The sequence below is a fragment of the Tasmannia lanceolata genome, unplaced genomic scaffold, assembly GCF_043159265.1.
Source record: "Tasmannia lanceolata isolate RefF3 unplaced genomic scaffold, GAP_Taslan_0.1 ptg000018l, whole genome shotgun sequence".
In the NCBI taxonomy this organism is placed as follows: Eukaryota; Viridiplantae; Streptophyta; class Magnoliopsida; order Canellales; family Winteraceae; genus Tasmannia; species Tasmannia lanceolata.
Genome location: NW_027518695.1, coordinates 69,031,121 through 69,055,266, shown reverse-complemented (window position 1 = coordinate 69,055,266; position 24,146 = coordinate 69,031,121). Strand labels below are relative to the sequence as shown.

The following is a 24,146-nucleotide window of genomic DNA, read 5'->3' as shown; positions in this document are numbered from 1 at the left end:
CGTCGAAACCGCCTTGCCAAGCCACGTGGGACGAATTACCAGAAGATCCATGGACAGACAAATTCTTGCTAACTGACCGATCCTCCCCCGCCCACACCCCACGGAATAATTCGTAGGTGCGGGACTTGCCTCCGAAAGTGTTGCAAATATAAAGGGACTGCACGAGTCGGGAACAAAGCTTCAATCTGATGCTGAACCAGTAGGGAGGTGAACCTTTCGCCTCAATCCCAAGCTGCGTGAGTTGGTGGAGGAGGAAATTGATGCTATGTTGGGGGGAGGCCTTCTCTCCCCCGTCATAGAATCTGAGTGGGTGACTCCCATCGTCATCTCTATCAAGAGGAATGGTGGAAGGAATAAGGGCATAGACTTAAGAATGCTCCATGATGTATGCGAGATCCCCTTCCTACACCATTTACTAAAGAAATTTTGGGGGGCCGGATCGCGAAGTGTACCCTTTTAAAGATGGTTTCTTCGGATACCATCAGGTAGAGATCCCGGAGGGAGGAGACAAACTTGAGACTACTTTCATAGCGGATTGGGGGGTTGCTTTGCTCATAATGCAATGTGTAATGCCGGTATGAAGAATGCTCCTGTTGTCGGATTGTGATTTCTGCAAAAAAAAGATTGGATTCAGAAGCTGAGGCGACCGGAAGGGAGGCGAGCAGAGTGAGGGGAGACGGGGGGTAACCGATTCAGAGATGGGAGAAAGTCCTTCAAGGAAAGCAATAAGAAGAAGCCTTAAGTTCTGTTCCACTAAAGCAGCTCTAACTCAAAGTCAAGAGGCTCTACTAGCTCTTTGGATCGCAAGCTACCCTCGAGTCTCTCTTCCAGAACTAAGACAAGAAAGCGAATCCGCCTGATCTCGAACTAATCTATCAATGGAACAAGCCATAAGGGCCCTGCAGATCACGAGAATGCGCACCTGAAATGACAGAAAGGTACAAAAGGATGGGAAGAAGCTAAGATACAAGGCTATACAGACTATGGTTACCTCCATGGTTTTAAATTTCGGCCGAAACGTTTCGTTTCGGCAGAAATATTTCGTTTCGGCCGAAATATTTCGTTTCGGCCGAAATATTTCGGTTTCGGTGGAAACCGAAACGAAATTCACTGTGAGTCGGAAAAGTACCAAACTTCGCCGAAACGTTTCGGAAATTTCGGTGAAACGTTTCGGTGAAGTACAAAATTTCGGTGAAATTTCGGAAATTTCGGTGAAATTTCAGAAATTGGTGAAATTTCGGTGAAATTTTTACAAGATTTCGTCCGAAATTTCGTACCGAAACCGAAACGTTTCGGTTTCGGTGATGACCAAAACCGAAACCGAGATTTAAAACCTTGGTTACCTCCTCCTAATAGGAAGAACCAACAACCAGTATTAAAGGATTCTATTCCCTTTTCCCCTATTAAGGGCCTGGTCTTACCTCAATCTGATCTGGAAAGCGAAGACATAGACTTGTAACAAGACAAGACAGCCACTTAGGATCCTAAGGTCGAGTGAGTTCCACTTCTTATTCAGTCTACTTCTTCTAATTCTAATTATATATAGGAAGAAAGGGCTTAAAGGATTTCATTCCTGCTATTTATTAAAGGTGGGCATCGATAGGTTTAAAGAGAGTTTGCCATTAACCTAACCATCTCGATTTGGTTTGTGTGAAGCCTACATAGGCAAGAGCTTTCTTCTGGCTTCTGGATTCCATCACGCACGTAAGGAAAGTCCCACCGATTTACGAGAAAGAGTCCGATGCGATGGCTGTATTGAAGCCTCTTATTCCGTGTCGTAATAAGGCTAGGCTCAGTCCAGTTGCAGAGGTTCTCACCTTTTTGATTCACAGGAAATAGGGAGCTCTTTTGAGATAGATGGGAATACCAGACCCGGCTTTATGATATGAAGGGACCGGCTTACTCGACGCCAACTTCCAACTTACGAAAGTTTAAGTAGAAGAAGCATCTCAAATCGGGCAACGAAAGAATGATCCAAGGGCTGTATCAAAGACGTAAAATACGGGGTTTGAAGGATGTGAAAAGGGATCGGTTCTCTCCTTTTCTTGTCTTGAGATGAGGCAGGGGAGTTGCGGACTTCCTTTAGTCTGACTGCAACTAGGAAAGGGAAAGCCCTCAATAGTAGGATGCGCAACCTTAACCTTAAGTAAGCAAAGGCAGGGGCACTACCAGCAGCATACCTTCCATATCGAGATCGTGATCCAGATCCGTATACGAGGCTATAAGCACCAGAGCAAGCACCAATACCAGTTGATCGGGAAGTATATCTAGATGGATCTTCTGTTAGGTTCTTATTAGTAGCAGCCGGCGACCCTTTCTTCTTTTACTTCACTCTGAAATCTCTTCTTTCGATCCAGCAGTGGAGATAGAGACAGAGGCGGATGCATTTGACCGAGTGGAGACAGCTGTGGAAGCAGCAATCCCTTGCCTCCTGGAGGAGAGAAGCTTTAAGTAGGGCCCGCGGGAGTAGCTAACTAGTCCCATCCCATCTTCTCTTTCTCTCAACTCAATAGTATAGATGCATCAGTCAACTCTGTGGATTCTGTTTATTCCGTTTCTTCCGAATATCGATCCTTTCGTCAAATCATGTCTACACGGGAATAAATCTTTTCAAAGCACCCGCAGATTGAACAACTGAATATCCGGTTTCAAGATTCAGATGTTATATCGGATTTTTCTCTGGGTTCCAAACCTCCAGTGTATACTTTTTCGCCTCTAGCTCCTTCCTTCCGGTGGTCATCACCTCCGGATTGGACGCAAACAAGCGCACCAGCTATATAGAATAATTCCCCCTACATGATCATAGGCCGGTCAGTTCAAAGCTCTAAGAGGGATAAAAACCTCCATATCTTACCACCACTTTACTCTTTGAGTTGGTAGCCAAAGAGATATTCTGAATTATAAAGGGAAGGGGATCCACAACGAAGGAAGAGCTTGACTGCTACTAACAAAGGTACGCCCTAATCGCTCCCCTTTATTATTATTAGTAAGATAGGGTGGTTGAGAAGCAGGTCGTTCGTGTGCTTATTGTACAGTAATACCTACGACTATCAAAGGAACTAATCTCACAAGCAACCTTACTAATAAAGGCTCGGAGGCCTCTAACAGCCACTCTCTTTCTCTTCCTTCCGTAGGCTCTGCCTCATAGCCGGACTCAGAAATGCAACTCTTTGTTCAAACCTAGCAAATAATGGCATAAACAATGGATTCTAACTCGGGGCGGCTCAACTTTCCATAATCCACTGTTCAGGACCCTCTTCTTTCTCATCCACCTTCTTTACCTTGGTACGGTACCTTCACGGCACATTTGTTCTCAAACCCTTCTTTTCAGCGGCTTTTGCCTCGTAGCCATACCTAGACGAATCTGACTCCTCTTCGAAAAGAGAGAGCAGTTATTCCCCGAAAGACTTGCAAAGGTTTTTTGTGCTACAAACGAGATCGAAGTAGTAGGTTTCCAGCCCAGCTGTTTACATAGAATACAATGAAAAGTGTCTTTTGATCATTATACTCATCGGTCAGCTTAGATATCTCCGAATGACTTATACCCCTAGAGATCTCTGACTTCAATCTTGGACCAGGATGATTGCTTCTTCCACCTTTAGCAGCATCCATCTCACTTCTCTGTGAAGACAATTCCCAATCCAGGAGGAGTCTATGCCATAGAAGCTTACGAAGACCCATTCGGAAAAGGCCTTAAAAAATCCTCAATAGAGCTACCTTCAAAGAAGTCTCATCTTTTTGGAAGCAGATGGCCTGTTTTGACTACATGGGTGTCATAGCAGCTGCGCAGTATAACGAATACAACTTCCTACGGGACACGAACTCTCCAAGAGGTACGGGCACGCCATTGCCAAGTTCTACGATGAAAAGGCCTATAGAATCATCTGGGAGCAGTGGGACTACTTTGAGGAAATGAGCCGCAAACTCTCCCCAGATGAGCTTCTTCTTGAACCAAGAGTTCCGCTTGCACCTAGAGGCCTGCCATCCGACCGTATGGGCACCGGTTCGATTCCCGCATTCTAAAACAGGTGCGATTCGATTCCCAAAAGACTCCTCTGAGACAAATGAGAAGCCCTTTCCCCTTTCTCTAATAATAAGGTAGGCATTCAAGATATCCACTAGTCCGAAAGGAAGGGAGGGAGGAGGTAGTTAACAGAGGAAGAGAGTCGTAAAGCCAAGGAAAGAGGAAGAGAATCGTAAAGCCAAGAACTGGAATTCTACTTTATAAAATAGAGGAATGCTAAATTCTCATCCCCCGGTAGGAATTGAACCTACTTGAGAAGCTTCCCTTCACTTTTTGACTACTCGGCGGAAGGATGAAAGGGGGCATTGATTCGTAACGCGAATCGCCGGATGTGATTCGATAGATGAATAGGCATTGATCACAGGCCATCCTCCCTTAATTGTCCGAAGGTGGCTTAATTAAGGGCTTACTTCCGCTCAGGAATTGCGTAAGATGAGAGAAGAGAATGCCCGTCGTAAGTAACCATAGTGCAGCGGCGAGAGACAGAGGTAAAGAGGCAAGACGTCCAGGTCCGCAAAAGGTAACCGGAAGCCTGGGGCTTAGGACAAAGGAACGTCTGGAGCCCGTTAAGAAAGGATAAAGTGAGAAATTGCAAACATGCTGAACCTTTTCCATCGAGTTGTTACACCATTAGCGAATGCCTATTTGACAAAAACAGAAGGAAGAAGACCAGATATTACCAATAGAAGAGAGAGATTAGGTTGAAATGAGAAGTCGAGTGGAAGTGCGCCTCTTAGTCTGAACAAGTCCGTAGAAAGAGGAAACCAAAAAGAGTTGGAGATTCCTACTGATTTATCGAACCGTCTGGGTGGGTTAAAGAAGAAATAGGTAAACCCACTCAAGGCATGGAATTCAATAGCAACGACAATGTACCAACTACTCGGAAACCTAAACTCTCTTTTTCAGAAGCGTAAGATAGGTAGACCCATATTAAGGCATTCAAAGCATGGACTAGCAATTATAGCCAAGGGGAAAGAGGTATCCGGTATTCCGTACTGCTCATATGAATTAATCCCGTTCGGCACGCTACTTTGTTTATCAATTTGTGGCACCAACAGTGAAGGAAGGTTCCTCGGATGATTGCTTCTATCGACTGTCCTTCGCTATCTATGTTGACTGGGGAAGCCTCTCAATGTGCAACCTTACTTTGCTTTTGCTTAGCTAGTGCTACTCTTTCTTTTGGCCCGATCTCGTAAAGAAAGGAAGGCTCATGAATGACCAATCCCTGGAGAAACAAACACTATGATTCTGCGTCTGATCGTACTAGGCCATTAAGGTCTCACTACTTACTATGTGAATCTTTCCCAATGAAATCCCATGCATTGAGATAGCAGGTTGGATCATCATCAAACGATGATTCAATTGCTAAGTCAGAGCGCATTCTGCCTAGAAATCCCATTCGATGCTTATTATAGGATGAATTTGATTCACTGACTTCACTACCACCACCGCTTTACGGCTATGTGAACAATGATTATTTCAGGGTATGTATGTATAAAAGAAAGAGCTTCAACGGCTAAAGGACTTGCAGCTCCTTCTATTTCTATGGCTCCCAATCCCATTCTTGCTAACAGTTCTAAGCCTCCCTTTAACGACTATCGAAAGCAAGCGCCCGGGGTAACACTTTGATGAAAAGGGGGGAGTACTGATATGAGCCCGATGACAACGAAGTCACCAGCTCTTTCACATTGACTCCAGAATAGTACGATGGAAATGCATTTCGAAGGCCCGTATCAAGAAGATCAAGATTCTGAATTAAGAAAGATACATCTGAGCTAACTAGCATATGTGTCATATTGGTTACTAATTCTTCAAAGGAAGCCTCCACTAGCTAAAGGAAGCTAACTGGGTTGGTTTGGCCGAACCTAGCTGCAAGACAAGACTGAGATAGGAGTGGTATCTTAAACCGCCCTTAGTCTGTAAAGCCGACGGAGAAGGAGATATTAGGAGAGAGCTACTTACTAGCCACTTGCTAGGCCACGGAACCTGCTAACAAAAACAACTTTAGCTGCGTGAAGTGGAGTACGCATCTTCTTTCTTTCAAGCGACCAGCCCTTATTGCCCAACTCAACTAGAGCCAACACTCTCGCCTTATTGCGGCACTAACTCGAGCTAGGAAGCCAGCTAGTCGTACTAATAGCTTGAAGTCGTGTCTTGAAGGCTTGCCCCCGCCCCCCCGACGAAGACATCTTTCTCTGATCCTTGAATGCTTCCTCGTTGGTTTGCCTTTCAAAGGATTCCCTTCTGCTTTCGCAATGAGATAGTACCCTTAAATCAAGGAAATCCCAATGCTTCTCTTATTCAGTAGTTCAATCCGCCTTTGTTACCCCGGATCCCGCTCTTAATGAGCCGAAGAGAAGTGCATGAAATGGTGGAGCTACCATTGGCCAACAAGTTGCGTAGACTTCAGACCCACTTTGCTTTCACGATTTAACCTTGACATTCTATCAATAAATTCATCTTCCGCTTTGCACTAACCCCATTCCTCAAGTCCGTGGTTTTCGATCATAAACTATCTCTCCCTCTCGAGACAGTCAGGTCATCCATCATAGCTGGGTACTCGTGGACCAAGATGTGGTGCTTTTGCCTACCTATATACCGTTATAACAGATAATAATTGGGAGCCGCCCTCTCTCTTTTGGTCTTTCGAACAAAGCTTCCACGAGAATCTCTATTTGAAACACAGAGAATCCTGCTGGCAAATCTAAAGCCAACTCAGCCTTATTCCTGAAATGACGAATGGAAGGATGGCCTGGCCTATATAGCTAGCTGCTATTTCCTACTCATAAACCTAGCCTATCGGCTAAGCTGCCTATCCCTCAGATAGATTAGTTGGCCCACCTGCCGGCCAATATGGATGAAAGGACAGATGAGATAGATTACCGGGCATGCCCTCCCCTTTAGAAGCTTATAAGTCAGAGTCATAATCATGGAACAGAGCGTCCTTCCCATCTGAGCGATCAGCGAAGACCCCTGCGCGTAGTAGTTGTGAGTTGCACGATCATGATGAGACCTGTGCGTGTGACACGAAAAATAGGGAATTCCATCCCGCACCCTCTCACCCCGGACCGTTCGCAAAACCTACTGGCTTTCGGGGGTGAGTCTTGGCTCGGATGCCCGCCGAAGCTCCGTTTGTGGAGTGGTCGGAGAAAGACCGAATCAAAAATTGTGAATCGAGTTGGATGCAGACCAACACTAGGAGGTGAAATCGTCCCTTCGGTTAGATCAATTCCCCGTTTCGCAAAGTGATGGGCGGGATGGGACTGCCCTAGTGGTGTGGAGACACGTTCTGTAGACGGCCCATGTCGGTGTCTGGCAAGTTTTTTGGCCATCCGTTCCGAACGCAAGGAAGGCAGACGAGTGGGTGAAGTTAGTAGCAGCCTCGTTGTGCCTGGGGATGAGAAAAAACGAAAAACGGGGGATGAGGGGGGCCAACATCTCAGGTGCCTTTTCATAAAGCTTTGGTGGCCGGGATGGAGAGAAATACGACATAGCATTTTGGAAACCCTGCCCTTTCAATATCAAGATGTTGGGGTTCGGCTTTCGCCTCTGGGAAACCATCAATGCTTGGCATACGTTTACAGATGCAGACACCCCCGATTGTTTAGGCGGTATGGACATCTCTTTAGCAATTTACACATTGATCTATCTGGTTCGGGTGAGTCCATCATTTTGACATCATGGTTTAACGATTCCTAGTTCAGACAGGACCAGGGATGAGGGCATTTCCCTGTAGCGAGGGGCAGGCACTGTATCTCGATTTGGGACTGGAACTGTTTCCACCTATGCTTCATTCATTCCGATCTCTATTCGTTACACTCTCCATTCACACCTAATACCAACACATACCCGTAACATCAAACTCAGAACCATATAAAACAACAATTGCTCGTATAAGATCTCTTCCCCCTACTACCTCTCCTTCTGCTGGTGAATGATCTAAATTGACTGCTACTCTACAACTCGAAGGGATGTTCGCTGACGAATGACTCTTCAAGTGCTAGAACTAGACTAGAATAGGCTTTGGCTTTCAAACGTCGAATGAACTCAGCTCCTACTCCCATCTATTAATATGATGCCTACGCATGGACTCCTATGACGCTACCTACTCGTTGGTCTACCTTCGCGCACTCTATGCTCTTATACCTCCTACGCGCTTTCGATCTTCTTTCTACATTTGATCGAGCTCGTTCCTCAGATCCAGATACAGATCTGAAACCGTCGAAGAGATTGAAGTTTATCCAGCATCAATCGTTTAAGAAGCAAGAGCCAAGCAAAGACCAATACAAAGCCAAGCACAAAGAGCTCGAGCTAAGCCTGCATTAGAGAAAGCTAAGGCAGGGGTAGCGGCAAGGGCGAGGGCGAGGGACCGAACGGAACGATCTACTCTTCTAAAGAGAAGTATAAGTTAGTGAAGTAGCTGGCTTCCTTCCTATTACCAAACCTGCTTACTTACTTGTGTACCGGAAGCGGTTACGGTGACTTGCCTCTTTCCTTTTGTGCCTGCTTTCTTTCCTATTGCTTGTGTTGTCCCAGTTGAAGGGGACGGTTGCTTGCTACTCCAACTCCAGTAAGATTAGATAAATAGAAATAATAAGTAGAGGAGAATGATAGAGGGACAGAGGTAACAGGACGGAGGGTTGGGGAGTCGAGAAGGTAGTAAGGTGACGGTAAAGGTCTTACAGAACCTTTGCTTGCTTTCCTACTGAACTTACTAATAGGGCTTTCGATTGCTAATACGAGGAGCAGGAGGCTCTGCAAGACCTACTATTACGATTGATTGCTTTCCTGCCTGCTTGACTATTGCTTGTGTGCCTGTTCAATACCATAATAAAAACTAGTAGAGAGAGGAGAAGAGGAGAGCCAGAGGAGATAGTGACCAGTGCCTTTTCGATTGCGTGCTTTCCTTCGTTTGTGTCTGACCAGAGTGAGTGCTGTACTTACTGAATGACTGACTTAGCGATCGATGAAGTAGTCGTCTGGTCGAAGCCGAAGAGATCAGAGGCAGAGCCAACCTTTATCGATCGAAAGAGATAGAGGCCATGGCGCGAAGGGTCCAAAGAAAAGCAAAATGGGATCTTCGGTAAAGGGTCGGTCCCTTCTTATAGCCTTTGGTTGAGGCTAGGTGGCTAGTGCAGTCCTAGTCTTTGCTTTTTTGATTTAGTTGGATCCCCAGGGAATTGAGAAGCTAAATCTCGTCCCAACATAGCCGCCAGCCCTCTCCTTCCGATGATTCCAAATCATGGAACCTACGGTCGTACATCGTAGGCTAACCGTAGAAGCATTTCGTGTGGGGCGGGCCGCTGCTCTTTCTGTTAGCAATTCCAGGCCCCTACTTCTTCCTCAATAAGGCTAGAGCCATGCACGAATGAAGCTACGCGCCAACGAACAATTAAGCACACGCACAGGGCGCCCTGCCCAGGAAATTCAATATCAAAGTTCGCAGCTCTCCATGAAATCCCTAGCTTTGCGAAGCGAAGCGATCTTGTTCCAATAATGAAGAAGGTTTCGATCTGACACATCAATTTTGAGAATTCCCCAGGACTTCGTTCCAGTTGCTATTGGTAACGATCAATTGACAAATGTGGGTTTCTGTTAATTCCGGCCCAATCGATTGATTGGTATAACGACCTACGGGGAAGTTATGTTTGTTCGTGCTGAGCACATCTCTCCCCCGCCCCCCTATGAAGAAAGAAGTGCTCAACCTCTCCCCTCGTCATGCAGTCTTCAGTCATGGGCCCAATAAGTCAGGACAAAGGGAAATTGACTAGCCTATAGTTTGAACGCTGATCGAATGTGAAGTACGAAGCGATCAATTGGAAGTAGTGCCAGCGATAACCAAACCCCTCGACCAGCCACTATGTATCCATGGCCACTAGGGATGAGGAAGGGGCTACGGCAGTTTGTTATTCATACTCGTCATTTATATGGTTACAGATAGAATGTTGCTCTAGAACTCTTTTAGCTTGAGCGAGTGCAATTTATATCATACTTGCGCGGTTAAAGAGAAGTATTCGTAGTGGTTCTCTTTCTCTATCCATTCACTTCGCCATGCATGTAACGCATCTTATTTGATGACTCGATTGATAAAACAAAGCAGGTAGCCCCTCCATCCAGACCTACAACGAAAGATGGATTTTCTCTATTTATGCAATTGGAAAGTCTTATAGCAGTGGGACCGGGGATTGCCGGTGGGTAGCGAATAGGGGTGCGACCAAACAGAGGACATTTGAATGTAAGCCCGCCCGGGTGATCAAGAAAGCTCGAGTTCGAGTCCGTAGGTTATCCCTAGTCCAAATATGGTTTGTTCTTAGTCGTCAGAAAAAGACTTTGTGACGGAAGTTGTTGGGACAAAGAAGTTCCATTGAGCCGGATTGGAAAGAGAAGAATGTAGCCTGGTATTGTAGGTAGATTCAAATCAAAGGAGTTAGCAATGGAATGAAAGTCAGGAAAGGAAGAAAGTCATGAAGAAGTACTAGTCTTGTTTGTACGAGTAAGGTACGCGAGAAAGTCAATCAATTCATTCGAAGAAGGGTGTATGGACAGTGCCAAAGCCACGTGTTAAGCATCTAGTGATTGACGCCAATAGCATGAATTCGCGGACGTACTTCACTTTATATCTTCCTTTCCAGTTTCGTGGGTCCATTGGCTCTCCTTTAGCCAGGCATCTTAGCCTGATCTGGTCTGGTGCCCAAGCTTCTCTCGATGATCAAGCATCCCCTAATCTGTATGCTTCGGATTCGGAAGCAGCTTATTCTGAGGTTGGTGACTCGGACGTAGATGCTGCTCACTGCTTGCATGCCTTATCTGATCGTTTTCCTGCTCTTCTCTCCCCCCTATTTCCACCATATGATAGGCATGTGTCAATGGCAAAGGTACTTGAACGAGACCCAGGCTATGCTGCTATTTCATCATAGTTCCCACAAGAGAGAGAAAGGCGAACTACTATACAAGAATAACCCTTACTGATTGGAATGTCTGTTCCCTATACTATAGCCTACTACTCCTACTTGGTCCTTTCTATCGCTACCTACACACCATGAGTGACAGATCACCCTAGGGCCGATTCCCTGATTGGAAGACCGAACATTGCCTATCTCGGGATTCCCATACTTCCGATTCCACACCTACTCCAATTGGCCCAAGCACCCAATGCTTCTCTGCTGCGCCTATTGTACAATTGCCTGATTGATCTAGGCGCATGGTTCCATACTACTGCTCTCTATCACCCGGTCATCGAGCAGGAAATCGTTCTGCCAACAGTCGCATACGGATCTTCACCCAATCAACTGGGCATTCGGTCAATCCATCGAAGCCACTCGCTCTTGGGAATACTAGCTAAGTCGCCGGGGCCAAGCATCATTCATTCTTACCGCGCATCCATCGAGCAGCTCATCCAACCTTCATTCGCCTATCGGCTCACCCTACGGGCCTTCGGCTTCTAACGGACTCTCTCCCTATCGGTCGAGCCCCTTTGCCTATCGGCTCAAGCTCGTAAACTCGCTTCCTTCTGTCATGCCATCAAAGGGGGGAAGCGGCTATTGGCATTCATTCGTACCTGCCATCGAACTAGGGAAGAATCCTCATCGCCTATTCGGTCCTATCAATCAGCATCGTACCTACCTTCTGCCAAGCCAGCCATTCGGCCAGGCAACCAACCTCCCGACCCTCATTCCCACTTCGAGCATCCGTACCTGCCAATCGTAGGGCACGACACACCTTTGGCCCTAACACTTCGCCCCACATTGGCCCCAGTCCGGTCCCGTACGACGCCACAAGGTTTGGCAGGCCGTCGGCTATGGTTCGGTGTGTGAGTCGGTGCGCTCGCCCGCTTGATCAGAAGGGTTACCTGCTTGCGCTTGCCTGTTTGGCTGATGAGGGTGACCTAACAACAATACCGATCGGTGCTTTGCTTGCTTCTTAGGCTAACTAAAGGTTCACTGCCTGGTCCGCCTCGTAGTGGTAGTTCACAAGTTCGCTAATGACGATAGCAATTCGGATAACCAAAATTCCCACACGAGACAAGTCCCAAAAGCCGCCTAGCTTCATGCACACCAGTTGGCACAACAATGCAATCTTTGAAAACAAGTAATTGCGCACGATCTCCAAAAAGTCACCGCCGAAATAAAGACCCTTGGGGAACGAAGAGCCCCCAAAACAGAGAGGGACATAAGAACATAGCCGTTTTCTCTTTCCCCCTTTACCAAGAGGATCCACCAGAAACCATTCTCAACAGCTACAGTACTTCGCTTAAGCGTCCATGAATGGAGTCTCTTGCAAACGAGAGAAACTACCTCGGGCCGGCATAACGATACGACAACAGAAGTAGTGAGAGTCCCTACTGGTTCAACCAACTGGAAGACTTTCAAAGAGCAGAAATGCCGCAGCTCTTCGCCGGATGGTCGAAACCGATGTGTTATGTGTGTGATCCGATGACCTGTCGACTGAGGCAACCACAGGAATCAATCCAATTCCCCTCAGAACGTACCTCCGTCCCTTTGTTTGAAACTCCCCATTGCCGAAACACAAGAGCTAACATCTCCCACCGCGACTGCAGGAAATAAAGAAGCAGGAACATAAGCACAGGCGGGCACAACACAACCAAGAAAGCACCTAGGAAAGCACGCCATCAAGTGAGCTGGAGCTGGTACATCAGAAGCAAGAAACTTCCTCTTCACTGGCTAATAATCTCTGATTCCGTATCTCTGATTCCGTCTGCGAAAGTACTGACTTCCCATTGACAAGGAAGGGCCTCCGGCTGGGCCATAACCATCTATATCTATGAATCTGACCATCATGAATGATTATTCTACTTCACAATCTTGAATCTATGTTTCACCATCCTTATCCCCTGTCCTGAGCTTGACTCCATCTTCATCCACGAATGAGACTTCACCCGTATGTGCATGAGACTTTCTCTCCTTGAAAGTGAGTTGTAGAACGAGAGACTTTATCCGAGCGAACGAGGGCACTGGCCCAGTCCTATTAAACAAAGAAATAGTCAATCAGAGAAGAAAGCTTCAACCCATCTTACTATACGCTATTTGATATACATCTCGTTTGGGATTCGAACCCATGCGTAGACCAGTCACTTACTTAAGTTGTTCACTGACGCCCGCTATACCACTTAGCTAGCAAGATTTCTTCAAGTTGCCGGCAAAGGTATCAATCCGGATTGAAGCGAAAACAAAAGATTGAAGAAATTAGGAAGCAGAGTCAGTAACGGTGGGCAGCATATGTGGCACCTCCCTTTGAGATCGAGGTGAAAAGGATTTGACGACTATACAGGAGAGGTACGAGCGCTTGACACTGAAACCTATATGCGTCATACGTATGGTATCCCCAATTGGTTCGGATAATACAAAGAGTACGCTCCCTCCGCTCTTTTAACTCAGAACTCTAGTATCGGCTTATATCCGGGCTGAGATGGCTTCCCGATCATGTAGATCGGGCTCATTTTTTTTATTTTTAGCCTGTTTGCATTCCTTTGAAAGGAGACAGTACGCTTTCACTGGTTATTATATGAGCATCTAAAGAAAGATAAGGAACATAAGGTAACAATCAACTCCTTTTCCGACCCTTGTTGTTTGCACGAGTCTTAAATAAACTAAAGTAGTGGAAGTTCCTGTTAGCAATAACAATTGAGCGAAAGAAGACACCTAACCTTGAGCTTGAGGCTAGCTCCGAATCCAAGAAGCTAGCCATAGCGAGACTAAATGCAAGGGTTGGGCTGGCAGCAAAGGAAAGGCGCGCGGTAGGGATTGCACTCGCTGCAAGTGAAGAGAAGAGGGACAGACTTCTTCCTAGAGAATCGGAGAAGCTGGACTTTATTCCCTATGGGAAGTCTTTTTTTTCACCATCCATTAGCCAGGGGAGTAGGGTCTTTCCCAAAACCCATAGGAGAGGAGGGGATTTCCTTCTTCCCAGCCAGAAGCAAAAGAAGACGAATCTGCATTAGCAGACACATCTGTAGAAGCATCCAATTATATGCTGTTTCATCCGCCACATCATAGGAAGGCAAGAAAGCTCGAACGGAGGCATCAAAAGCATAGCAGTAAGCTTAGACTTAAGCCACTGGTCTAGGATAAGCAGCATCTACTGAGGCTAGAAGAGACTCAACAAGGGATTCAGCAACTCGAAGGAGGTACTAAAGAATGGCACAAAGTCAGTTTTTCAAGGTCTGAACGAAGAACTAGGATCAGCGATAACAAAAAGATTTGCTTTTCGGGCTAAAATAAAAAAAGAAAGATAACAAAGCGCTTTTTTAAGCCCAAAGGCTAGTTCAGTCACTTCCGGATGAATAAGAGTTATCTTTCTCTTTATCGATCGAAAGAACCATAATCGAATGGTCAAGCTAAGAAGAATCGAATCATCGCCCGAAAGAAAGGGCCTTAATTAAGGCTTTCTTTCCTAGATGGAGAGAATCCGCAAGTAGGAATAAGAGCATTGGGGAGGGGCCTATCTGCAGTTGTCGACTCTGAATGAATGGTTTTATGTGAAGAAGAGTCACTATTATAATATAAAGAAGAAGATCTCGTTACAGTTAGGAAAGCAAGTGCCATCCGAGAGTCTTCATCGCCTTCTGCTGGAACTGTTTTTTCTAAAGGTAGTGAAGTGAGCCGAGGAGAGGGAGCATCTTGTTCACCAATCCGATCTTGTTTCAGAAGCTGGTAGAGAATAGAGAATAGAATAGGCTGTGATGCCAGAAGAAGGGGAGAGATATTTTCACTCTTGAGAGATCCTTTGAATACGACCAGGGGGATAGAAGATAAGGTAGGCTAAGCCGGAAAGGGAGAGAGTTGAGTTAGATCCGATGCCAATGATTCTGTTGGAGGAAGATCCGCAGGAGAGAAAATTGCTTTTGTTGAAGCTTAAATCAAATAAGCTCTTGCTCACGAATCCCTTTCAGGTGCAGATGAATAACCGCCGGTGCACTAATAGGAGTAGACATTGGAATAAGAGCTGTTGTCGGACGTTAATCAGTAACCAGTGTTCTGTTTGCAATTGAATGCGTATCCGCTGTGATCTTTTCTGCTGTGATTGAATCAGTAAGCGCTGCAGATATGATCGTATAAAGAATTACCCTCATTCGATCTCAGATGGGATGAATACAAAGGAAGCAAGGCAGGGAGTAGCACTAGTCTCAGGGACAAATGCCACAGAAGGAATAGAAGTAGCTGCTCTCGAATGCCCTCTTGCTGTTCTCGAATAAGCTGTTTTCGACGCTAACTCGAAATTGAATAAATAAGATCGGACGATTCTTTACCTTCAGCTTAGATTCGCATGAGGACGATTTCCGCCTCTAGTAAGGAGATCGGACATGATCAATAGTAGAATAAGTAGACGGGAAAGAGGGAAGGAAGTCAGTTGAATTTGGTAAATCGTATAATAAGAGAAAGAAGTCTTGGCTGCTCTCAAGACCATTCTCAAATTCCTCTAAATACTCACTTGACGAAGCGCGCAAGCAATCTCTCTTCTCTTTCTAATTTTTTTTTGAAAGATAACAGAAATATTATTAAAAAGAAGAGAGGGGACAAGATGTCCCAGTACAAAGGTGTTTTAAGCTATACAGCAGATCAACGCAAGGTCATAGCCTCTGAAAATATTACAATGACAGACATTAAGATGACACCCTCTTTTGCCAGCGTGTCTGCCGAGGAGTTGGCAGTTCTCCTACGATGTGTGAGAGTAGGGCGAATGGCCCTTACAAGGTCCCGGATTTCATCAAGGATATTATGTAATCTCCATGGCCCTCCACCGTTATTGGTCGCCCATGCTAAGACATTAGAGGAATCCCCCTCCACCATTAAAGGCCCAAAGTTATGAGAGAAGTACCATCTGAGTTCGAAAAGCAGACCCCTAGCCTCGGCTTCGTTCGAATCGCAAATCCCTGCGGGTCCGGAATATGACAGTATAGTTCTCCCAGATGAATCGCGAATCAAACCCCCAAAACTAGCAGGTCCAGGATTGCCTTGGGAACTGCCGTCAAAATTAAGTTTTAGCCATCCCTCCCCCGGTGCAACCCATATCGGTGTTATCTCCCTCCGAGGTAGCCTTTCGTGCGCCATCACATGCCAATTTTTCAATGCCAGACCAGTAGAGTATGGAATGCTTCCGTTCGCCTTTGCCCAGGAGATAAGGGCTAATCTGATTTCCAGAGTAATGTGCCTCCAATGCCTCGCCTTGTCATCGAAGATGCGGTTGTTCCGTTCCTTCCAAATGTACCAAGTAATGGCCATCGGAAGAGGTTTCCATAATGCTTCACCTATGCAATGTTGCTGAGATTCAGCCCCTACCTCATTGTTCATTTGTTGTAGGAATGAACGAACCGTGAACTCACCTTCCGCTTCTGGCTGCCAGACAATTGAATCATCAGAATTTCAGGATATGTAACAACCCTCCAATAATTGAAGGAGGGAGGTGTAATTATTGATCTCCTCTTCTTTCAGATTCCTCCGTAGCTTAACATCCCACACCAAGCTATCAGTCCCTGCCCTTCTATTGCAGTTGTCTTGCACAGATGCAAGGTTGTTACGGGCCAACCTGAATAGGTCCGGGAATCTATCCATGAGCTTTTGTGTCCCAATCCAGAGATCTTGCCAGAATTGAACATTCGCCCCCTGACCCACCTTGAAACGAATGAGAGGCAGAAATTGGTTTTTCACAGAACATATTGATTTCCAGGCCCTCGATCCTTTGCCGCGCGATGGATCCCTACATATCCAGTCCCCCCATCCCTTACCGTACTTGCTCCCTATGATATTCTGCCACAGCGCATCTTTTTCCGATCCGAAACGCCACAGCCATTTTCCCAACAGTGATTTATTTCTTAATCGCAGCTTCCCAATCCCAAGTCCACCGTTACGTTTTGATCTGCAAACCGTATCCCAATTGAGAAGATGTTTGAGTTTCTTGTCGCTTTCCACACCTTCCCACAAGAAATCCCTTTGCATTTTCTCGATTTTTGCTGCAATTGAAGCCGGAATCTTGAATAACGACATATAGTAAACCGGTATGTTTGCCAACGCAGCCTTGATCAAAGTAATCCTCCCGCCAAACGACAAATATTTCCTCTTCCACAATGCTAGTTTCTTTTCGATCCTCACCACCACCGGATCCCACTGTGATTTTGTCGGGATTCCGGATCCCAACGGCAGCCCCAGATGGGAAATTGGTAGTGAAGAAGCTGCACAACCCAGTACTGCGGCAAGTCTCGATACACGGCCATACTCAACGTTGATCCCTGCTAATGTACTCTTGTACATGTTAATTTTCAAGCCTGTACAGATCTCAAACCATCTGAATATAAGTTTTATATTGGAGACCTGCATTGCGTTATTCCGGATGAAGACCAGCGTGTCATCCGCAAATTGCAGATGAGATACACCCGGTGAGTTCTCAGCCACTTTTAGCCCCTCCACATACCTCTTTTCAACAGCCATTGCAAACAGGCTATTCAGAACTTCAGCCACTATGATAAACAAATATGGCGAGAGTGGATCCCCTTGTCGAATGCCCCTAGATGCATTGAAAAAACCTTCCGGCGATCCGTTGATAAGTAAGGAGAAAGTGGCCGAAGATATGCAAGCAGACATCCATTTCCTCCATTTTGAACCGAACCCCATACGCTCCATGATATAATCAAGAACGCCCCAGTCCACATGGTCGTACGCCTTTTCAATATCCACCTTAAAGATAAGCCCGCTGCCTCCATCGCGCTTCGTTGAATCAAGGATTTCATTAGCTATAAGTACACCATCCAAAATTTGCCTCTTATTCACAAAGGCCCCTTGGAATCTTGATATAATCTCTCCCATCACCAGTTTAAGCCTTCCTGCCAACACTTTTGCTAGGATTTTGTAGACCCCATGCACCAAACTGATTGGCCGGTAATCTTTAATCTCTACGGCTCCATCAATTTTCGGGATAAGTGAGATAAAGGTTGTGTTGATGGCACGGTTCAGAGTCCCTCTTTCATGGAACTCATTGAAGAATGCCAGGATTTCCGTTTTGAAAGTTTCCCAATGTCGCTCATAAAAAGCCATAGGGAAGCCATTAGGTCCTGGCGCTTTGTCTTTCCTCATGGATTTCAACACCGCTTCAATCTCCTCAGCGGAAAAAGGTCTTTCCAGCCATCTCCCCCGATCCCCAGATATCCTTTGAAATTAAGACCCGCTAGCTTAGAGCGCCAACTAACCTGTGAGGAGTACAGATTTTGGTAGTAGTTCACTATGTGGCTTCGAATGGCCTCCTCCTCCTCCAGTAGGCTTCCGTTCACTGATACACAGTTAATTGCATAACCCTCCTCCGCAAAGAGGCCATCCGGTGAAAAAACTTGGTGTTCTTATCCCCTTCCTTAAGCTAGGTGACTCTAGATTTCTGCCTCCAACTAATCTCCTCCCTGCGAATGATCTCCTCATACTCAGCCATCAACTCCACACGAGCCTGTCTGTCCTCCTCATCCAAGATTGATTCAGACTCCTTATATTCCAGGTGGTCCAGTTTAGACAGCACCTCTCCCTTCCCGAAGTCTCTTTCCTCCCTAGCATGTTTCGCCCACTCTTTAATCTGTGTCTTGAGAACTTTTAATCTTTGACAAACTTCAATACCTTTCCAACCTCCCTCCTGTGCAGCGTTCCACCATTCCGGGATTTTGGAATTGACAGCCTCCACATCACATAAGCCCATGTCAAAACGAAAAGGTTTCGGTCTGCCATTAAACTCCTTCAATAAAATCATCACAGGATTGTGATCTGATATGGGCCTTGGAAGAGCTCGCTGACAGATCCGTGGGAACTCCTCATCCCATTCCTTAGATATCAAAATCCTGTCCAATCTGCTTAATACCAGCGACTCCTGGTTGTTAGTCCATGTGAACTTTGCACCTTCGAGAGGAAGGTCCACCAGCTCGCTTTCTTGAATGAAGTTTGAGACGCCTCATACTGGTTGTAATCGAGCCTCCCCTGCTTTTCTCCGAAGGGAATCTGACCGTATTAAAATCCCCGCCAATGAGCCATGCCCCCTGCCACTGATCCCGGATACTCATAAGTTCCGGCCATAGGAGCCTTCTTTCTCTTGCCCTAGATGGACCGTAAACCGTGGTCATCAGCCATTGACACCCCTTTGCCCTGCACCTGAACCTGATCGAAATGGAATGTTCATTGATAACAGAATCCAATCTATCGAAAATATTGTCCCTCCATATTATGATTATTCCTCCAGACGATCCCCTGGAATCCTTTGCCTCCCACCTTCGGTTTGATCTTCCCCAGATATCATCAATCAGCTGTTCAGTGACCCCTTCAATTTTGGATTCAATAATTGCTATAATGTCCGGTTTTCTAACAAGGCAGAGATCTTTGACGGCCAGTTTATTTCTATCCGAACCCAGCCCTCTTATGTTCCAGAAAATAACCTTCATTTGTAACGTCGAGAAATTCCAGCACCCTCACCCCAAAGCCCTTATTGAAGGCGCCTTAGTTCCCTCGATCCCTCCCCCCTTTCATGGCTGATGCTTTATTCTTTCCTTCCCGATTATCAATCTCCTCTGCCATCTCCTTAATCTTGGAAACATTCTCTTCAAGCAGGATTCCGAAATCACGACCCATGTTCAGCAGGGCATCAACATTGTCCGTATTGCTCGCTGACTCAGATGAGACCCCGTCCTCTACATCCTTTAAGCAATCATTGATTTTGTTTAGTATCTCAATTTCCATAGAGTCCACACCCGCCGAGGACTCCTGAGAAACCTTCTCTGTCCCCGCTTCGTCAACCGGAATCAAGGGGAAGTGATACGTATCGCCACCCAACATGTTTTCATTCAGCGACCCCCCACAATTACCCCCCCTGATCTCCATTGGGTTCCCCTTGTCCACACTTTCCGTAGGACATGATGATAGACCAGCAAGGTGCTTTTCCGTACCGTCATCTCCACAGATCTTGTCGCCCACCACGCCCGAGAAACAGAGTGGTAATCGAGTAGGAGACGACAACACACCTTCAACAGTTTTGAGTTTCTCCCCAGGAATTTTCAATGTCATAAGAGCCTCCTCCCCAACCTGTGATTTGTTAGGATCCACCCTCATCAAAACATTCAGAGATCCCTCACTATCCATTTCTTTGTCCAAAGAGGGCAGATTTCCATTTGGATTCAGTGATCCTATTGTCTGACCGGGCTGAGCCAAATCCGTCTCTTTCTCAGAAGCGCCCACCTTCGATTCAGTGTTTTTTTTTGAGATGGTCCTCTGTTTGTGAGCCACATACTCCTGAAGAACCTCATCCTTATCATAAGACGATGATCCCCCATTTTTCCTCCAGCTACCTTTCGATCTCAGATGTCCCCGTCTCAAAGCACGATCAACCAGGGTCCATATGAGATGATCCAACGAGCGGGATTCTCTTGCTGGAGAACGGTGAACGGGTCTTCTCCCCATGGAAATTCTTCGGTTTTTGGGTGAAAGAAGAAAATTTTGGTTACCAACATTTAATCTCATAGACCCCTGTTTCACCTTTCCTTTCCACTGTTGGCCCCACCTGGCAGCCCGCATGCCACCCAGGTTCAGACGGTCAGGGTTTGCTTCTCGATGTTTCTCCAGCTGCCCAAGATTGTCAGGCTTCTCCTTCACGTAGCCATTCCTTTTATCTTGCTTGACAGCTTGCCCACAGAAATGGTTGTTATTGACCAAATTGCCCCTTTCAGCATTTCGAGGCTGTTTTTTTGGATGATTAATTTACCGCCCTTTTTTGAGTCCCTCCATCTGTCCACTTCATAGTTATCTGTTCGGCTTCGAGTCCCTGCACCGTTGTGGTTGATTGCACCCAATGGTTTGTAATCCGCAGTTCCAGTATTTCTACCTGGCTCATCATAGCGGTCAGGTTCCTCCAATCGATTTTCACAGCGTGTTCGTTTCAGAAAGCGATATTTTACCGCCCTCGAACTTTCCACCAATTTTTCCTTATCACCAAAATTGAAATGAAAGGTCGGATTAGCATCATCCAACTCTAGATCGGAATCAACAGTGAGTACTTCTTTTCCTTTTCTCCTTCTTTCCTCCATCCAATCAGACTTTGCATGCTGAGATCCACCGTTCGATTGAGATTCAAAATTGATCAACGGGTAATCGCCTTTCTTCCTCCATACATCGCCAGCGGAGGTTGTACGGCCGATGAACTCTTCGTTTTTTTTTCGACCACCGTAGTCCAAATTCTTTTTCAACACATCCTTTCTTCCGATGCTTTCTTTCACCTCAAAAGGGTAGTGATTCGCGCTGTTGTTATATGGCATGGCACCAGTATAGAGATTGTCATCGTGTTCTCCTACCACACCAACAGTATACCACCGATTCTCCACCTTTAGCCGAACGAAGGATCGGATAAAAGACCTTTCAGTTGTAAAAACCTTTGCGGACATGTATTCCATTGCATGAGGATTATTTTCACAGCGAGTTTCAATTACGTTCCCAAAAATTCCGCCCAAAGCCTTAACGGTGGAAGCAGCCCACGCATGTAGTGGAACTCCATAAAATCGAATCCAAATCGCCTTTGCACCCGTCTGAGTTGCCGGGTGCCAAGGAGAAAGGGAGAGAAGAAAACTACCATAGGCTTGGGCACCTTTATATAATATTGACTTTGCTTGAGCTTCCGATTCAAAGCAGAATAGAATCTCATTAGCATTAAGTGCAAATGGAGCTGGTAGCATTTCCAGATTCCAGAACCATTTTCCCCAACTCCAGGCTTCGTCGATAGACCATTTTTCCATTTTTACTTTCCCAATCAGAATAGTTTTTAGGAGTTCCTTTCTCTTTACCACTTCTTTTCCGTTGATGATGATGATAGGGATTTCACCTTCGTTGCATACATCAATAGAGCCTTCTTCAGGCCAGGTCATATCGCCGTGCTCTTCAACTTGCTCTTCGCGCTTCATCGGTTTCAAAATGTCAACTCTTATCCGATTGCATTCCCAACACCAGTCCCTCCTCTTAAAGTTGTGGTATCCACACCCCTTACAGATCCAATCGCCCGGTAGAACTGATTTTTTGCTCCTAAATATCTCTTCCACGGCTTTCCTTTTTTCATCGTTTCGGCTTCTGAGGCCAAAACGCGTTCCATTTCCACCGCCGGCACATCTGTCAGCCACAATGTTTTCATCATGTCTTTTGTATGGAGCATCAATCCACCGATTCTTTGGAGCGAACCTTCCATCCTCCATCGGCTTGTGTATTGTTTGCTGTGGGAGATTTTCCAGCGGCTTGTGTATTCTTTGGAGCGAACCTTGCCGCCTTCCCTGGACCAATGGTAGTCTTCACTGCATAGCTGAAGGTTCAAAAGAAAATAGGAGTTACTGAACACCCACCCTGGTCGGTGTGTGGGAATGGCTTAAGGCTTAATAAAATTCCCTTTAGCTCTACGGATGACTAATAAGGCAGGATCAAAGCGGGTGACTGCCGAGCAGCAGCACTGCTCGCCCTGGCATAGCCGTATGATTTCATCACAGATTGTATTGTCTCGACTGTCTCATCCCGGCTTGTAATGGCGAAGGCCTTTACAAAATTGGGCAAACAAGAATGAATCATAGGAGCTTAACCCAGGGAATCAAGTTCATGCAAAAAATGGCCATGACATTTCTGTGAAGCAATTCTGAATAACATTGTGCAGTTCTGTAGGCCAAAAGGGTTGTGTTATTCTGTGGGAGTCAATATTTTTTGACATGGAATAGATTTATTTGCTGCATTTGAATTGATGTTTAAGGATAAGTTTTAGATATTATACAGTTAAAATTAGTTGATTGATTATTGCCATTCAAAAAAAAATAAAAAATTGTTGATTAATAGTATGTCCTGTGGGTTTTTGCAGGATCAATAAGATGTCAAGCCCTATGTCCCTACATGCAAAACTTGCAGAAGCTGAGTAAAAGAGAATCCTTCAACTCTATTCTGCAACTTTGTTCCCTTTCATGGCTCCAAGTTTTCTAGATGGCCTAATTCGTGGGCAAATACACAAAGTATGGCTGCGTTTAGTAGAAAATTAGCCAAAACATTCATGGCCAGTGATTACTGGTCTCATGTTTTAGTCCCTGCAAAGGGGCTGCCTTGTATACATACTGCCTCTGCCCATCATTGAACTGATAATTACATGCCCTTGAGGATGCCTATCTATGTTATGTAAAAGAGGCTCGAGTTTTTAAGTTTTGGGCTGATTCCTTGTAAATGCCCATTTCTTGCCATCTTGCTTATTAATACCAAAATTTCATTGCAGAAAGAAATATGTTCATGATAGTGGTTAGTGTTTTATCTTTTGAAATACATTGTAAATCCTAATTGAAGGTTTGTGAAAATGGAAATTCAGAACAAGATAGCTGTGATCCGGAAGAAATTCTCATTTCTCTGCAATCCGAGGCTTCAAATTTCGCTTGATCTTCATTAATTTTTAAAAATTCGGTTTGCGGACTGTTGTTTGATGCCATCTTCATTGAATTCTCATAGTTCCTGTATGAATTTCATGTAAATGTAACACTGCAGTTTTCTGAAAAAATAAATCCCCAATTTCCCCTAGATTTTCTCTTCTATTTATCTCCATTTTTGAAATTTTCTTCAATTTCTTCCAATTGCTGGAAAGTTCAAGTTTCAATTTGTTGTTTGCTTGTAGATTCATCAATTTCTTCAAATTACTTCGTGAAGTACATGACCAATTGCAATTTTTGAAACCCTAAACTCAAAAAAGAACTGCCATGTGCGTTTTCCCCTTCATTTTCGTTTTTTTCTCCCTTTTTATTGAACTCCATAAAATTGCTTTGTTTTCCCCCTTTTATTCTTAAATTTTTTTTTATCCCTTTCTATTGAAATCCACAAAATTGCTTCATTTTCTCCCTTTTATTCTTCATTTTTTTTTGTTTTACGCCATTTTATTGAAATCCTCCAAAATTCCAACGATTTTTGCTTCATTCAGGTTTTCTTCCCTAGTATTTTGATCGTTTTCCTACCAATTGTGAGTTCCTCCAGCTATTTCCCATCAATTTGGACTGCAACTTATTGTCTTTCTCCCTTTGTCCACTTGATATTCATGAAAGCATCATTTTCATTATGTTCTCACTGCTTGTTATTCTTAGTTCTATGGTTACTTCAAT

At 45.3% G+C, this 24,146-nt stretch overlaps 1 protein-coding gene across 1 annotated transcript in view; it reads left to right on the top strand.

Moving 5' to 3' along the window:
- The window catches only part of LOC143850659 (CDT1-like protein a, chloroplastic), a 49,467-nt gene extending 26,182 nt beyond the window's left edge, over positions 1-23,285 (top strand). The window contains exon 9 of the mRNA XM_077359882.1: positions 22,877-23,285. Coding sequence (XP_077215997.1) covers positions 22,877-22,934 — 58 coding nt within the window. The 3' untranslated portion in view covers positions 22,935-23,285. The remainder of the gene's footprint in view (positions 1-22,876) is intronic.
- The last annotated feature ends 861 nt before the right edge of the window (positions 23,286-24,146 follow it).